Below are 18,481 nucleotides of genomic sequence, written 5' to 3'. Positions count from 1 at the left end.
GTAACATGATTTAATTGCATTAGTCAGTTCAGTTTTACTGAACAGTTCAGTTTTGCTGAAGTAAAATTTGGAAACAAAATATTGACACCTAGACAAGGTTCTAAAGTCTCTACTGTCAGAAATCTGGCCTGTCATCCGTACCTTCATCTGACTGCCATGTTACTTACTATACACATGCATAATACACTTATGATACATTGATTCAAAAAGGTATAAAGCATATGTACCTTGACACAACTAGAGCTTTGCTTTAGCCTAATATCAAAGAAAAATAGTCTGGTGATGTATATTGATAATATGCCAGTTTTTAAAGTCTGCAATTTTTGTTATGGGTAGATTTGTCACACTACTAATTGAAGTTGTGAAGCATGTTTATATCAATAGGAAGATGAACAAAGTTCCTGGAAATACGTTCATGTGAATATGTTCTTTGTTTGTCAGATAATTACATTTTAATGAAGGCATACATCATTACTAGAAATGAGCTGTATCCATAAGCCTTGTATTTTACACAGAGGCATAAGAATTGAGGATTTCTACTGCATAGAAAGAATAAACAAAGCATATTTTTGTAATGTTATATTCATGAATGAGAGCGATTTATTCTGACCTTTTTTGTTGGATCATTTCATAGGACAATATTGTATCTGACACAGTCCTCTTTTTTTTCCAAAGTATGTGAGTAGTTCTTAAATGTATTTCACTGCTGTTATTTTTTTAGTCTTGCTACTTCCTAAAGGTCTGGACCAAGAGCTGTATTGGTTTAGTTTGGTTTTGATTCCATAACAATTATAAAAATGTTAACACTTAAATTAACCTTTTATCTGAAGAAGAAGAAGCTTACAGTAAAATAGAAGTGTAAATATGACTTGCACAAGTCTGGGGAGGCTCTCACAAACTCTTGTGAAAGTTGTTAAACACTTTGAAAGCTAATCTAGAATACTGTTAATTATTTACATTGTCTAGTAGTCTAGGAGTCCTCAATGTGAAACTGGATAGAAAGAGAGCCTCCCAAAGTGCTTTAGATTGCGCTAGTAAATAATGACAAAAGCTGGATGCAAACAAATATACAAGGAGAATAGTTGTTGTGTATAATAGTCATAATAATAGTTCAGCCCAGAAAGTTTTAAAGAAGAGATTTAATGGAGGAAAGTAATTTTTATGGAAAGCTCATTCAAGGTGTGGCAGGTAGTCTGAAGATTCTTGTTAAAAAAAATCTAATGGAGCCTCTGATCTTAGCTTATTCAACTATTGAGAAGTTAGAGTTGACCTTTCCTACTAATTGTGAGATAATAGGGTGACTGTGAAGGACTATGAAGTTGAAGATGAGCAACTCAAGTGTAATGCAGAAGAAAAGAAGGAGCCAGTGAAAGGATAATGAGAAAATGGTGGCCTGGTCAGTGTTCATAAGGGTTCTGGCTATCAGTAGAGCAAAACTGCATTTGCTAAAACTGGAGGGATGTTGTACAAAAAAAAAAATGCAGGATGAAAGGAGGTTAGCTGAGATTTCTCAGCTGAATGGAGAGAAAGGAAAGATGTTATCCTTGGTGTGTTTGTATTGCATGCGTAGTTGAGTGGTGCATTAAGTTATCAGTTTGACTTTGCACTGAAATTGCATTGAAGTTGTATCTCTCAGAAGTAGTTTAATTTGCCCTTCCTAACTATGAGCATTTTGCTACTGCCTTTCAGCCCTGAAACTTTCGTTACGTCCAAAGCAGAATCTCAGCGCTTCTTTCTCTACTGCCAGCCAGACTTCATCTTAAAGGTAGATCACAGGTGCCAGGAGAGCTCATTCTCCTCTGGCACTTGCTTAGAGAAAGGCCTCCTGTGTGCATTTAGAGCTAATGGAAGAAAAGAGAAAAGAAAAGGTCAAAGTGTTTAACTGCACAGATGATTTATTAGCTGAGCCATAATGTCATACCCAGGTGCCAGGCTAACTAATGATGAATCTGGAAGACTTACAGTCAGGAAGTGATTCTGGAAAGAAGTTCAAGTTACAGGTGACATTCAAGATAAAGACTTGAGTGACAGAAAGATTTCTAGTTTGGATAGAAAGAGACAATTCTAGATGTAGTTTGATCTATGAAGGTGGTAATTGAATTTGAAGGTTAAGATGTGGAAGGAAGAGAAAGCAAACCACTAACAAATGCCTGAGGCATCTTCATAGAAAACTAGGCAGAAAATGAGAATCTACTAGAAGAAATGCGGAAGGAGTGATTTGATAATAGGTGGATGTTATGGGAACTGGTGAAAGACAGGATTTCATGAAGAGGTAAACTGTGCCCTACAATGGGAAGGGTCAGGGAGGTTGAAGGTAGAATATTGGTTCTGCTGTGAATTTAAGAAGTCATTAGAAATTTTGGCAAGAGCATTTTTCATTGTGAAAGGTGCATAAGCTTTTATTTATTTATTTTAGAGGATGAAATGACAGAAGCTTCAGGGAGCAGTTGTACCTAGTGCATTCTTTGACCTTTGGAAATGAAAAGGAGAAAGGAAATAGGAGTTCCAGAGATGCATGAGGCACAAATATTTTGATAACAGTAACAGTAAACAAAATTATAAGACATGTATAGGCTAATAAAGCTTTTTTTTCCGTTTCAAGACCAATTCCTTTGGCTAATGACCTAATTGTGCCAAAATAGAAGAATAGGCATAAGAAGATATAAAAATTAGCTATTCCGTATGCATCCAATTAAATAGTTTTCAATGTGACAGTTGCCAGAGGGAATTTTGATAAAAAAAATTTTGTGCTTAAATAATTTTGGACTTTCCCTTATAGCAGAGAGAAACTAGTTGCTCCAAAGAATGTACATCAGATATATGTACGTACACAAAGTTTTTGTTCATTACTTCATTGTTTCTAAATTATGTTTTAAATGAAGGGAGAACAATTGTGGATAATAATTTAATAATTCATCCTGAAAAACCCATTTAGATTAATCTGAATATCTGATTTGTGCTTGTAACTGTAAATGACAATTCTTTAGTAGTTAAGATGTGAAATTGATTTATTTTTATTGTATGGTATTTTCAAAATTCCTTTTATTTGAAGCATTTGAGAAATAACAGCCTAAGAAAAGACCTGCCAAGAATTGATGTTAAATATCCATTGTTTCCTGGTTATGTTTTGCATACTTATTTGTTGTGGTATGTACCTGTTGTTTTAACGCTGTTTTAATGCTTTGTTTGTATAATTTATGTGCAACAATATTAAACCCCAAGAAGCTTGTTTCATGGAGATAATTTGGCAAATATATTCTTGCAGGTACCTTCTGATATATAATCCTGCGGAACAAGAGCGATATTCAGTGGTTTCAGTCAATGTGAATTCACCGAAAGTTAAATTATTATCTCCTTTGGGAAAACCTGTTACTGTCCAGATTAGTGCTGTTTGGGATGGAGCAACTACAGTATCACATGAAGCGTATCAGGTATGCTACTTTAAGTAAAAAGCAATAAAGTATTTTTATTTGAGAGGTTCTGTAGCTTCACATTAGAACAAAATGACACAGTAATGAAAAGTACATGTCAAATATTGGCATTTCTGTCTTCTGTAGATAATGTCACTAATTCAGTCATTTTAAGGATAAAAGAAGCATATATATTTAACATAAATTTAAAAAGTTTCTTATAGTGATTAGTTACTGAATTTCTATAATATGGTGCATTAGGGTAAGAGGGTCAGTTATAGCTGCATGAGAATAAAATGTCAAATGCGTCTTTTCTTCCTAAAACTGCAGTTCTAAAACTGCTTTTTCCTTCAAGTAGTTATCCATATGCACAATCACACAGTTTATATGTGCTCAGGCCTTGCGGCTGGAAGACTAAAGTCTTCAGATATGATGGCTTAAGCAGTTAGGTTCTGAATATTTGTCTTTCAGATAGGGAGCCTGGGTTGTAATCTCCATTCCTCTGTACTCAAGCTCAACAGATGGCTCTGATTCCTCTTCTTATTTCTGATTCTAAACAATGTTTCTGGGAATTTTTGCGTTACACCTCATCATAGAAGATTGTCCCCAATTATCACGCATCAGGAACTCTTGGGGTTTTTTTGTTTCTTTTTTTTTGTTAATTCTTAGAGTTATAAAAAATACTGCATAGATCTCTATTCTTACTTGTCTGACCTTACATTCTTAGCCATATTCTTTTTGACTTGTGAGCCAAGTTGAGTTTGTTTCAGGATCATATGCCTGTAAAGGTTATTCAATTAGTGTTCCTCAGCTTTCCTCTAAAGGCGTAATTATTGATAATTAACATTGTGTGGGAATTGCAGAGGCTGTAGAAGAAGGAGAAAGAAAATTACATATCTGTAACTCCAATTCTAAGTAGATTCCCTTGGAAATCTGCCTTCTATATTACTCTTCTGTGCAGATTGTTTTAGAGCTCCTAAATAAGCAGAAACTAAAAGTGAGACAATTTTGGTATATATTTCTGTTTTAAAATTATGGCTTTTTAAGTGGTCTGTAAGGTTCCCCACATGCTACACACGCATCTTTACTGCAGAGCAAATGTGCTTACAATCGCAAACTACAGGTAGCATTCCTTTTTAAGACAATTGAAAACTGTTACTGCATTAATATAATAGTGATCATGATTCTAATCAAATTAGTAGCAAATATCTTTGCTAGTTTTTCTTCACATGCTTCAGCTACTAATTTTGGAATGTTGTTTATGATTTTGTATTTGTTTGTTTATGGAAAATGGGGAAAATTCAGCTGTTCTATAATCATGGAAGCAAAAGGAGTCTCACTGAGCATGAATCTGGTGCAACAAGTTGATGATTTTCAATTTTTTAATAAAGGCTGCTTCTTTACCCCCAACAGGTCTCTTTCTTGGCACATCTACCACCTTTGGGACTTGGAGTTTACCAGCTTTTGGAAGCTCAGAGTTCAGAAACAGATTTAGCTGATTATACTATATATATGAGTGGAAGGAATAATATGCAGGTGAAGCCAGACAGGATTTTCAAGATAAAAGAGATGCAGAATTCTGTGGATAATATAATTTTAGAGAACTCTTATATGAAACTATGGTTCTCTGGAATGTCTGGACTACTGGAGGTATGTTGCCTTATAGTTTGAAACACTTCCATTTTACTTTCTCAGGAACTTTTGCTCTTGTTCATGGAAACCTAAGTGTAGTGAGTCATTTCAAATGTGATTCTCTGTCCTTAGAAAATAAATACAAAAGAAGTTGGTAAAAACCATCAAATGAAGGTGGAGTTTGCATGGTATGGAACTACAAGTAACCGGGATAAGAGTGGCGCTTATCTCTTCTTGCCTGATGGAGACGCCAAGGTACATCTGTTTGCACAGAGATTCTAATCTTGAAATAGCTTGAAGCACTCTGCAAATACAGCTTGGAAGAACTAGTTTTCCCCAACACTGAAATACAGTTCTGTGGCTGGAAATAATGATGTCAGTTATTGAAAAGACTGGCAGAACTTTGTGTTTCATAACCTAGATTTGGATAAAAATACAGTATTAATTTGAAAGTACAAGTGTATAAAGAATATTAATGATTCACCAAAGAATTTAAGTAAGATGCTACCCTTGCAAGAAATACATTGAGTTGGGGCCATTTGCTATTGTTAGAACGAGTCCACTTTCACTTTGTATGGTAAAAATGTCCGGGATATGTATTCATTTCTATTTCTTTTCATTTTTCTGACTCTTAAGAGCTCTTTATTTTGAATGAAGTGTTTCCAACTTCAGGGTGTAGTACTACTTAGCTGGGATTACCATATGTTGTTTAATACAGTAGTTAAGATACTGGGCCCCAGTTGATGAATGTACGCACAGAGTACCAAGCAATTGTTTCTGGTTTAGTTCTCTAGTGCGGTCAGTATTTTTAGCAGAGTAATTCTTGGAGGGAAACAGCGTACTCCTATTAATTTTCAAATTGGAAATTCAGAAATAACAGAGTTCTTATGTTGCTTTTATTACCAAGAAGAATCTACTCTATCATTTTTGGAACCAAAAAGCTGATATTTTAGAAAGGAATGATGGAATAATAAACAGTTTAAAGAAGTTAGCTAGTACATAGCGTATTTCTTCATCCCATTGTCTCCTGGGAGAGCTTAATTTGCATATATATGGCAAACAGAGTTCTTTACGGCTACTCCAGGGTAAAGTGCAACCGTTCTACTTTATGTTACTTAGTTACGTGTGTAAGTCAGTCTAGAAGTGGACAGAAGCATTTCCTTTCATTTTAGAAGTCTCTCCCAGAAGCCTGCTTTTTAAGATCTGTCAGTTGGCAGTTTTAAACAGTGTTTTAAACTCTTTTTGTATTCAGTCCATAATTAATATTTTTGCATTGGTTATGTTCACCAGTGCTCACTTATTCATAATTTTTAAATGTCAGGGTTGTATTTGATCTGTGAATACCTGAACAATATCTCCCTTCTTTTCCCCCTTCCCTCTGCCATCTCTCCTCAGCTATGTGTTCAAACTTTATTGGTTTTATTTTAGATACTACTTGGTCTTCTACTTAGAAAAGCAAAAATCAGCAAGTCTAACAGTTTTCACTACATTTCTGAATTATTGGTTTTACAATAATAATTTGGAGAAATCTAGATAGAAAAATGCTTTTGGTTTAGAGAAAAGAGTGTATCATATGACTACAAGCATAGTTAAAAATAACATGTATATTGAACTTTTAAAAATGAACACGGTATGGTGAAATTACAAGTACATTTTTAGTTAGTATTAAGCTTTAAAGGGTGGTACGTTTGGATTTTGTAACTTTATGCAATAAGAATGAAATCACAATACTTTTAAAAATTCTGCTTCATTAATTTACTGTAAGGCTCATTTAGCTTGCATTTTAATAGCATGAATTAAAGTGTCCCACTGGGATTAACAGTGTAATACTATAGTAGTTTTAAAACACTTTCAACTAATGATTTCTGTCTTTAGGGGAAGAAAAAAAAAAGGGGGCCATCTGTTTCTGTTCAGTGTTCTCGATGTGAGATGGGTCGACTGTGCTTTACAAGTCCTTCCAGGAAATGGCAGTAGGACAGAGTGCAGGGGGCGGGGGGGTGTTCCACCTCCCCCCCCCCCCCCTTTTTTTCCCTTATCTTCCATCACCCGTTGTATCTCTGCCAAACTTGCAATAAATTGTTTGTTAGACCATTTTCCTCTGGTATCAATGAAGTTGCGTGTTTTCTTTGCCTTTGTTACCCAGTTATTTGGTCACCTGATGAAGTCTTTTGGTTCCTTTCTTTTCAGTTCTATAGTACTCGGGAATTGTTATTCTTCATCTAGTATAATAATCTGTTTTACTATAGTACTTATGTAGTAATCTGTTTTACTATAGTACTTATGTAGCCTTCCTACTCTTAGGGTCTTCTGCCAATTTTTGGAAATTTCATGCTGTAACTTGTTAGGTTTGCAGACCATCACTTAAAACCATATCATTTTAGAAAATTTGATACATATAGTGCAGTTTGGTCATCAGTAGACTGTTATGGATGTCAGGTGTTGTGAAGATGATGATCCATATACTAGAATGTACACATCTGAATCTTCCAGGAGATCCTTTGGGTTAATTATTTTTAAGGCTGACCTAAAATCAGCCTGGAGTATCACAAGAAATGCGTCCTAGCTAGGAAGTGGTAAACCGCTGGTACCAGCACCCAGTTTGACAGCAGCAGTGACTTGGGTTAATGGCAGTGATTTACATAGTGTTAAAATAGAAGAGACAATAATATCAATACCAATAACATTGTTTGTCACTGCTCTAGAAAGAAAACTTTGGTTAATCAAGCCTGTATTGAATGTGTATTTGCTCTAAGAATTTGTTATGTTATCAGAAGAGGGGTCCCATTCTTTCGTGAACCTAGTAGAATGGAGCCTTGCAAAGAAAACAAGTCTCCTTTCAGTGTCTCCTTTGTATTATCTGAAGCTTTGAAACTCTCATTCAGTGTTGCTGTCTCCAGCTTATGGATCTGCTTATGAAAGCCTGCGCACCAAAGCAGCTGGAGAGAGTACCTCTTTCTTACATACCATTCTGTGCTGCCTTAGACTAAACAAGCACTTTGAGATTTTCAGTTTATATCCTAGTTATTTTTTTTTTGCTTAAAGGTATGTTTATATATATAGTATTTACTTGGTATTTTGGCCTAATTTTCCTTGCTCGAGTGCTTTAGGAAATCCACAATGGCTGCTTTCAAATTTCCATTTCGTTATGCATTAGTAAACGTAGGATTTCAGTCACTCAATGCTTATACATATAGCAACTTAAAACAGCCTCTCTTCATACTGTCAGCTTTGAAAAAGGAATTCCATCATGCCTGGTTAGTATTGCCAAAGAAATATATAGGCAGATGCAGTCACATACTCACGGTTCAACAGAGCTTTTTCATGGCAGCCAATGGGTACATCTGGCCTTTGTGGCTCTATCAAGTGGCTTGCTTGTATTACTGTCGGTCTTCCTTAAGCAACATGACCTCTGAGTAAGCTGTCAACTTGGAGAACAGGCACAGCAATGAGGAAAGCGGTTGGTGAGAAAGTGAATGTTCCTAGTGACCAAATGCATTTGGTGGTATCAGGTTGGCTTAGGGCTCTACAACACTGTGGCCAACACTGGTGCAGCTAGACAGTGAGGACAGTGCAACTGTTTCTGAGGTTGTGGCATAGGGCTCAGACCATCGATGATGCTGGCCCTGCTACCTCTATGAAGCGTGGAAGTTGTTCAGTGGCAGCTTCAGGTCAGGAGTGCCAGTGCAAAATTCAGGACACAGAGCAGAAGCTCTGTGCTGCAGCTCTGGAGAGATGGCTGTGCTTCTCCTATGTCTTTGTATTTTATAATTCTGGAACAGAAGGAAGGCACAAGGGAAAACTTGGGCAGTATTTTAATTTGGAAACCATCAGTGCTACTTAACTGACTAGGTGATGTGGATGTTCTTGTCATACCTCACAATAAATATAAATCAATGCATCCTGACTATGATGGAAAACTTCTTTGGATCTCCTGTGCTTTTGTGAAAGAGGACCAACTCTGTAAATCTTTTAGATTTGGGGAAGGACTTCAGTATTCCATAAGCAGGTTAGATTTCAAAACAGTTCAACGTCTGTATTTTTTTCTATCTATTTAAGACAATTCAGTATGTGGAGACCTACTTACTCACCATGTTCTGTGTCAGTAGGGGTCAGGATAAAGCAGTAATTTCCAAAGTCAGATGCTGCTTGTCTGTGGGATCAGCTTATTGGTTCTCTTGCTTTACAAAACAGTTTTTCAGAATCTAAATTAACTTTTTTCATTAGACCTACACTGGGAAATTGTGGTTCTCTTTCAGGTGGTGGTGCCTATGCATGCACGTATATACTAATTACTATGGGTACTTATTTATTAGTAGTAGTAATAGAGATTTCTTTTTATCCTGTAGGACATCTTGTGCTAGTGGTTTTCTCCAGGCCCTTGGTCACACTTGGTCTCCATGGTTAGACTTCCTTTGCTGAATATGGTCTCTGACCTGTATAGCTGCAGTTGCTGCTCCTAGCTTTAAGAAACATTTTTCATGGCAGACACTGTTTTTTAAATCTAACAGACATACCTGTTGCTTCTCCTAGTCAGGAGAAGAACATGTATCTAAGTCATCTGACTGCTTGGTCTTCAAGCCCACCCCTGCCCCCCACCCCCACCCCCCCCCAAAAAATATTTTTCTCCATTTTTATTGGCAAGATTGGGATGTTCCACTGTCCAAAATGATTGAGACTACAAATTTAGGGTATCCCGCTGTATCAGTCTTCACATCTTTGCTTCAGAAAGACAGAAGGCCCTCTTTCAAGTGTAAGTTCCTTTCTTTTGGTGGTCCCTATAGTTTTGCATTCCTGATAAAAGGAGAAGACAAGCATGCAGACACCATTACCTGGAGGGCATTCACAGTACTCAGGAATCTGCTGTCTTTGAAGTGACTCTTACTTCCTTTGTGCTATCTGTTTCCCTCAAGCATCACGTGTACCATCTAAAGATCTGCCCCACGTTTGTTTCTGGAGATAAATGTATTAGAGTGACTACCGTCTCTCTTCTGCCATGTAGTTCTCAAAACACAGCTCTTTAGAGACCATGGCATTCGATCTTTCCCAAACCCTATCCTAATCTCAAGCTCTGCCAAACTCTGCTGTTGAGAGACAAGTTATCTTGAAGAGTGTCTTGAGTTCTTTGCTCTTGAGATGTTTGTGGTTTAAACAATTCAATCTGTTGGAATACTCTCCTTTGGACATAGGACTTTGTTTGGCTTCCACCCCAACAGTGTACTGCACTGCCAAAAATTTCTAGGCCACACTAAGATGGTTAGTAGTGCTTCATCTGACTGCAAGGGGAAAGGCTTCTTATTGGCCATACTTCATGCCTTCAGGCTGCAATATGCCATGCCAGCTTCTATGCAAGCCAGTAAACCTTTAAGTTCAGGCAGCTCTACAATCATCTCTGCCTCTTGGCGCCTTGGCACCCCATTTGGTGCCAAGTCAAGTGTTTTAAGATACTCTAGGGAGCTATGGAACAATATTTTGCTGCCAGTAATCTCCCTTAACATTTCTAGCTTGACTTTCCCCCCCCCCCCCCCCCCCCCAAGGACAGATGGTCTTATTTTTCTTAAATGTGAGTGACTACTGAAAAACAGATTCTGGAGCCTATGACCAATAGTTCTATTATCCAATTTCTGAAAATACTGCTTCCTAGTCTTAACAAAACCTGCTATGACAGGCTATTGAATCTTTGTACAATAAAACTGATTCCAGTGGAGCGGACGAGGTCAGATTTCACGGCAACCATTCATTTTAATTTATTTAAGAAATGGAGCCTTGAGACTATCACTGGCTATGAGATCCAAATATTTTTCTTCTGAATTCAAGATCCAAACTAATCATAGAATCCTTCACTCCGGAAGAGACCCACTCTTTTGGGGAACCTGCTGCTCAAAGCAGGGTCCACACTGAATTCGGACAAAGGCTTTGTCTAGTCAGTCTTGAAAACAGTTCTATCATTGTTCCTCCCTTTTAGGAGGGAAAGTGGCTTTTTTTCTGAGCAGCAAGAAACCTGTTTCTGCTTCTTGCTCAGACTTTTACGTCAGAAATGCTTTTATTTCATGAGAGGTCATGACCAGTATCAGTTCAGAGGCCTCTCAGTGCATCTCACCAAAGATCTTTACAATGGTAATAGACTAATTACATGTCTAATGCATAAAGATGTTCTCCTGCTTAAAAGCATGCTTCATTGAAGATTTTTCAGTGTGGCAAACCTGGTCACTATCACTTTACAAGTTCTGAATTCAGTATGTTTCTGATGACTATCAAGAAATCACTTTTATGAATTTTAGGCACTAAATATGAGTTAGGAGGATTGCTTTTTCTCTCAATACCAAAATCCTGCTTTATTTCTCCTGTTTCCCCAGCATTCAGGATGCTACAGGCATCCCTAAGGATGCCTTGGCACACATCGTATCTCTACTCTTTGTATCAGAAAACTTATCTAACCCAGAAAACCAAAACCAGCATATGGTTTTGTAACTCTCCTTCCTTATTTGTACTTTTCCCCTCCCCCTACAGTGTCTGAATGAGAAACTTGCAGTCTTGGTTTTGATCCATTTTTCTCAATGCATGTGCTAGTGGAATCTAATTATTGTAAAAAATTTCTCCAGTTCTGCAAAATGACACTTCATTCCCCTCTTTTCCTCTCCCCTCCTCTTTCCCCGTAGTTCAAAATGGTAAGTACAGATGTCTTCGTCTCGAGTTGGAGAACTGATTTGCATACATGCATGGCTTGGGAAATGGTGGAGTGCAAGCACATTTTATGTAGCAATATCCTGGAACTTGAGAGCTGCTAAACGTGTCTGTTTTGGCTTTCTACTTGTATTGGGACAACATATTTTGATAGTTTTCGTCAATAACACCGTCATGCTTTATAGTAACAAGTGAGGAGGCACAGAGTTCCTCCAGCTGTTTCTGACTTTTTGTTTAAAAAAAGAGTATTCCAGGTAATTTTGGCTTTTGTAATTAGGTGCACAGCCTTCTGCATTCATCTTGCTCATCAAGCATCTCTCCATTTCACTGCTTTGGTCCCGGATAGCTCCCAGAGCTAGAATGGGCCAGCTCTTTGCTAGTGAGGAGGAAGGGAAAGCTCTCTCCTTCTTGTAAGTGTGCTGCATATAAGCAGCCCCCTTTTGAGAACTTTCTCCTTAGATCCTTATAAATGACAAGTTTTCAAGCATTTTTGTTCATATTTGTTTTTCTTTAATGAAGTCTTAATTTAATACTGTTGCCCTACAGTAGTTTTGCATGGGGTTTTTTGATTTTGGGTGGGGTCTTTTTGTTTTGCTTTGTATACACTTAATATTTAACCCATTTTCATATTTGTATTCATCCATATATTTCTATATAGTGCATACAGTTCAGTTTGGGATTGGCTGTTTTAAAAGATCAAAATTTGCTTAGCTGAGACACAGCTATGCGTTTGCCTATGAAAACCATTTTCTTTATCTCTTAGGTGTGATTGTAAATAGGCTTTTTTGCTGTAGACAGGCCTTTGAGAGACATTAGTAAGGAGCCAATCTCCCTTGCCTGTTCCCTGCTCTACCCTGCATTCCAGAGGGCTCTCCACTTGAAGTTGCTTTTGCTGAAGAAAGCTTCCCCTTTCTTTTACTTTCCAAAGGGTATGCAAACTGATCCACAAGACAGTATAGAGGCAGCTTTCCTCATACAGTATACACCACTGATACAGTAAACTGTTAATAAACAAAGCAGACAGTTAAACCATCTGTCACATATTATGAAACTACAGTATTTGATTACTGGTTAGCAAGTATAATTTTGCTTGCAGAAGCTGACTTCAGATGTTTGCAATAACAATACGTTACAACGTGTGTCTGTAGGTCTTGTATCCATGAATCCTCATAAAATACCTGAGATATGTAATGATGATTATGCTAATTTTAGCAAAAGAAAAGGTGAGGTTTTTAAGAAAACTGGTTGAATTTCAGATTAGGAGTAATAATTCTTGAATTCCTGCTTTTATGCTAGACCTAGATATAGTAGAATAGATATACTGTTATATGTTTAAAAAAACTAAAATGGCTATTTAACATTTATTAAATACTTTCATTTATTGAGACTACTATTAAGTAGAGTTTTAAAATACTTGTTCTAACTTTCTGTTTTCTTTTTGTAGCCTTATATTTTTACAGATCCACCTACCATAAGAGTCACTCATGGAAGGATTTTCTCAGAAGTTGTATGTTTTTTCCCTCATGTGGCTCATACCATGCGACTCTATAAAGTCCACGGTAAGAACTGTGAAACTGTCACTAGATTCTCACTGCTTATTTTCCATCACTACAGTCTTGGACCCTAGCTGTACTTCTAATATTTAAATGCACTTCTAAACTAGTAGAGCATACTTCAGGTTGCACTCTTCACAGGGTCTAAAGACAATATGATCCCTTTCTGAGCCTCACTTAGCCAATCACTAAGCTAAGGGCAAACTTAAACCCAATAGATTTGTTGGAGGAATCTCTCAGCATTGGGAAATCTTACAATATAAATTATCTGCAGGGAGTTACCCAAATTTTACTGGGTTTTTACAGTTTTGGCAAAACGCTGCTTTTCCCACTCTCGGCTTCAGACTTCTATTGCTTTTAGTTGGCCTGTCAGAGCAGGGAGTCCTGTGACTTGACGATTGTTTTCAGTAATTGACCAGTGAGTGAAATTTAACTCCTTCTGTGCTTTTATTGGCATCTGTTGTTGACAGCAGCATAATTTTTAAAAATCTTTCTATCAGAGGCTTTCAATGTTTCAATAAATTCAATAATTTTATTTTTGTGTTAACTCAAATTATGCAGTAGAGAAGAGCTGAGAGTAATCCATGCCTTGGTCATTTTAAGATTGTAAACTGGATCATTGTATCCTTCCTCAATATACTTGTGTGTTTTAATTGTCCTGCTTTAACATAGTTGGAAAATCCATAACTAAGAACATATAGAGTGAAGAATATAGATCCACTTTTTACAGACTGGATCTGGAGAAGATGACATAATCTTCTGATACATGACATAATCTTCTGATACTGAATAATTTTCATTTAGATATAATAGTTACATATTAGTGATATAATAGTCATTGGTAAATGTTAACATTTTACCATGCTAGTAATGCTGCAGGTGGAATTCATATTTTTAAAAAGGTGAGGAAACAAATACAGAGCTTGACATCCTTTTCATTCAAGGCTTCAGGTGGTAAAATCACAAACCTGTCTGCATTTTACGTAGCAAGAAGCAGCATAAATCCTGAAGCAGCAGGCAAACACTTTTAGCGTTCCCTTGTTTAAAGGTTCAGAGTGGTTTAGAATTTGACAAAATAAAGGTGGTCTTAAGAAAGCTATTGCAACATGCTGTCAAACTGAATGGCTAAAAAAATTTGAAAATGGGGGGTATGTGCGTATGTATGCGTTGTGTGTATGCACACACAGATGTATGATATATTTATGTGAAAAAGTAATGTTAGATACTTAGAAATCTTTACAGCAGCCAAATTTTTAGGTGTAAGCTATCATGACAATGAGTAAATTAAAAAAACAGAAAATTGGCTCAACAACAGAAATAAAGGTAATATAAAAATTTGCTGCATCAGCAAATGATGCTTTTTTTTCCTCAGTCTTTTCAGTATTTCTAGAAAACCTCTACGATACCAGAAGAAAGTTTAAATTAAAATGAGCAAGCTTATGTGTGTAGTTGTATGAGATGTGCAACAGAAGCAAAGTAACTATCATAACACCTAAGAGTTCTTATCAGGATTGTAGGTTCCCATTTTGTTAGTTTTTATGCAAAAAGCATAACTAAAAGAATATTCTATGATCAGGAAGTATTAACTACCAACGTTTAAGCTGGACGATGTCAGGTGGATGCAGAGAATAAACAGAAGTAAAACATGAATTTTCACAATTTACAAATTTTGCATATATTTCAGATCATTGTTTACAAATTTTGCATATATTTCAGATCACTGTAGTCAAAATAGCTGCATTAATATATTGATTTATAACATCTAACATTATATATTAGTGAGGGCATGTGTGGTGTGGGAGTTCATGGGTTGCATTATGCACTTGTAGAGTACAGGTGCAGTTCGGGAATGTGATTTTCAGGTGTTTGTGTTAATGACATTCTTAATTAGGAGGAAGGTGTGACTATTCTCATGATAGTGTCATGAGTTAGAATTACTTTAAAGGTAAATACTACAGAAATTGGTATGTTTTTGACCAAAAAACCCTGTAGAAATGAAACGTTCAGCCTTATTCCATTCTCAGTGCTAGCTTTTTTAAATGCAATTATTTAAAGACGTAATTTAATGTAGGGGAAGAAGAAGTGGGCTAGTAACAATCCTGGAAAAACAAAAAAAAAAGCTTTTGTGGCTTGAGGAAAGAAGGACAAACAAGAGGTTGTCTGTCTGTGTGCTTAGGCATCTCAGAATTTTGTATGAAGATTTTCTGTCTTTGTGGATAAGATTTTGGTGTTCAGGAGCCCGAACTGTCATGAGCATGTCTTTGGGTCTTGTGTGCTAAGATATATAGAGCTGTTGTAAAAGTTAAGTCTTTAATATCTAACACTTTAAAAACTGTCTTTAAATTTTAAAGGACTAAGACAGTTGATAAGTCCTTCTCAATCACTCCTCTTCTACTGTCCTATGTTTACAGTATGTCACACAAGCATAGTGTAATTTCATTATTACAAAGTGAAATTTCATTTCTTTGTTCTGTTTGGCACTTTTTTTGACAATTGTTAGTCCCATTAGACTACAGAGAGTAGAGGTGATCGTAGTGAATGACAGTTTAATTCCGTTTCAAGCTATGTCTCAGAATATCTGAAAGGGCCACGTTATTAAAGGTATTCAGTTTTCAACAGGAAGCACTGTTGAAAAATCTCATGGAGCATCTGTCTTCATCTTCAGATACTTTTTTTTTTTCAGTGAAAATGGGCACCTGTTCCCTGTTAACGAAGACTTGTTTCCCATTTGTGCTCATATCAGTGTGTAGTTTCTTAATTCACTGTCCTTACAGAAGAATCTCTCTGTTTCAGTTATAACAACTCACCAGTCTGCTGCTTAGTAAGAACAGTTGCTTTGTCAGAGGCCAGTAACTTTACTGTTGCCTGTGAACAGCAAAACCAGCATAACGGGAGCAGTGAATGCCAGAGCCTGTTCCAGGGTATTAGCTATTGGTAAAGACAGCACTTAAAAGTGATGTAGCGTTTCCTACTGATTTACAGGAACCCACATTAGTTCTTGTCCTGAATATTTTGAATTATTATAATTCTGTTTCTGGTCTACTTCAGTGAATGTTTCAGAATGACTGTCCAATGAGTACTAAAATAGAAGCACTGCTATATCATACAGTACCTAACTGCACCAGCTGTCTGGGTAGACAGAAAAGGAAAACTAGCAGGGGAAAATAAAATCGCTGTATGCTGGGAACCTTGTGTTCTTATATATGTGATGATGGTTTTTAAAAATTGAGAGATTTTTAAATGCTTCTTTTTCTATAGGTTTGGAAGGCCAGTCTCTTGAGGTTTCCAATATTGTGGATATTAGAGGAGAATATAATCGTGAGCTTGCAATGAGAATTTCATCTGACATAAACAGTCAAAATCGATTCTATACTGATCTTAATGGATATCAGGTAATTATTAATTATCAGGGCTATTAATTATAATGGCCTAGGGTCTCAGTTTTCAACTGCCTTAATACTTCTAATTGTAAGGAATTTGTATTTTCTCTTCTTCATCTTCTAAGGGATCTACAAAGTTTGTTAAACATTCCTCTATATCTCTTTTAACACAAGAATTGCAATACAGCACGCTATCACAAGCCATCATCCAGTTGCTTGTATACCTGCATGCCTTTTTTCCCCCTTTGTCATGGCTTTTTGGTTTGAGCCCGTTCAGTAGTCTAACTCTAGTCGTGTGTATAATACCAAGCAACTAACAGCTTAGACCTAGAAGACATCTGCTTGGTGCTCTGGTAGAAATAAGAAAATGATGTAATTTTTTTGGAGTGTAACAAGTTACTCTATTTATAATGCATATGATGAAATAGAGTTACAACTATTTTTCTTAACTTTGTTGGATCTGCAGCAAGGGCAAAAGTAAGAATATTTTTTTTCCTTACTGTTGCTACAAATAATATTGCAAATACATTTAAAACAATACCTGTTGAGTAAGAGATTATGCTTTTGCCAGTTTTCTTTGCGTAGTACTTCATTTTGCTAAAGACAATAAAGCGAATATTTAAACATGAAAATAATTTTAATACTATTATTCATTTGTCATGCATTGTTCAAGAATTCCACCAGCATGTTAATTTAAAGTTCACATTATAAGCCAAGGAATTCCCTTCCTACTACCTCGAATATATTCACAGCTTGCTCTCTGGAGGAGAAAAATTTTTCTCTCATTCTACAGCTGTAATTATTCTTTTTTTTTGCAGGTTCCCTTGATGAATCTTTCAGTTTTTAAAAAATGTTCTTTGATCTAGAAGTACATTGAAGTTATCATTTCCAAAGTGGTAGTTTTAGCCACAAATCTCCAAAAAGCTAAATAATACAGCTGAGTGAATGCTTTGGTGCCAGTTGTCAATCATTGCTTCTAAAGCACATGGGATAAATGTCTGAAAAGGTCTTTGAAATTTAAGTGCATAAAAAGAATGTATTTTATTGAAATTCATGTTCATAATGTAGATTCAGCCCAGACTGACGATGAGCAAATTGCCCCTTCAAGCAAATATCTATCCTATGACTACAATGGCTTATATCCAAGATGTTGGTGTTCGTTTGACACTTCATTCAGCTCAGTCTCTAGGTGTTGCGAGCTTGAAAAATGGTGAGTATAAGATGATAGATATTATAAAGTCCTGTCTTTCATGATGGTCTGAAATATTTAATTTATTCACAGATTACTATACCACCTGGTATTTAAAGAAAAGAAATATGTTTCCTCAACTCTAACAAGTTTTGGCATAGGGAGGAGCTTGCATTTGTTCCCTTAATCTTCCTTGGGAGATCAGTCTCAAGTCAGCAAATTGGTCAGAAAGAGGTTCTGAAGAAAATAAAATGAATGATAGATTGTCATAACCAGGTAGTATTCACCCAAGAATTCTGATGGAACTCAAAGATGAAGCAACAGAACTGAATGATTTGTAGTCTTTTGCACTGCTTTGGTGGTAGAGGGCAGAATATGGATAATGTGATGCTGATTGTGTGTGTGTGTGTGGGGGGGGTTTTAATTTATTTTCTTTATTTCTTATTATTAAGGTAGAGGGGAGTGGACCTCGAAACTACAGAGTGCATAGCCTAACATCCCTATCAAGCAAACTAATAGCAGCTATTTTAAAGTGCAGAATTAATGAATTAGAGGATAAATATGACCCTGGGTAGGAGACTGAAGTGGAATCATGCCTCACAAAGTCAATGGAGCTCTTTGAAAGAGTTGATGAAT

The 18,481-nt window shown here is 36.4% G+C and overlaps 1 protein-coding gene across 1 annotated transcript in view; it reads left to right on the top strand.

The window, feature by feature from the left end:
- LOC112995230 (alpha-mannosidase 2) overlaps positions 1-18,481 on the top strand; it is a 125,635-nt gene that overhangs the window by 83,626 nt on the left and 23,528 nt on the right. The window contains exons 13-18 of the mRNA XM_064500779.1: positions 3,266-3,431; positions 4,824-5,060; positions 5,175-5,297; positions 13,168-13,282; positions 16,535-16,668; positions 17,725-17,866. Coding sequence (XP_064356849.1) covers positions 3,266-3,431; positions 4,824-5,060; positions 5,175-5,297; positions 13,168-13,282; positions 16,535-16,668; positions 17,725-17,866 — 917 coding nt within the window. The remainder of the gene's footprint in view (positions 1-3,265; positions 3,432-4,823; positions 5,061-5,174; positions 5,298-13,167; positions 13,283-16,534; positions 16,669-17,724; positions 17,867-18,481) is intronic.

This window comes from Dromaius novaehollandiae, chromosome W (genome assembly GCF_036370855.1).
Source record: "Dromaius novaehollandiae isolate bDroNov1 chromosome W, bDroNov1.hap1, whole genome shotgun sequence".
NCBI classification, from domain to species: Eukaryota; Metazoa; Chordata; class Aves; order Casuariiformes; family Dromaiidae; genus Dromaius; species Dromaius novaehollandiae.
The sequence above is the reverse complement of the archived record's forward strand: the minus strand, read 5'-3'. Positions and strand labels throughout refer to the sequence as shown.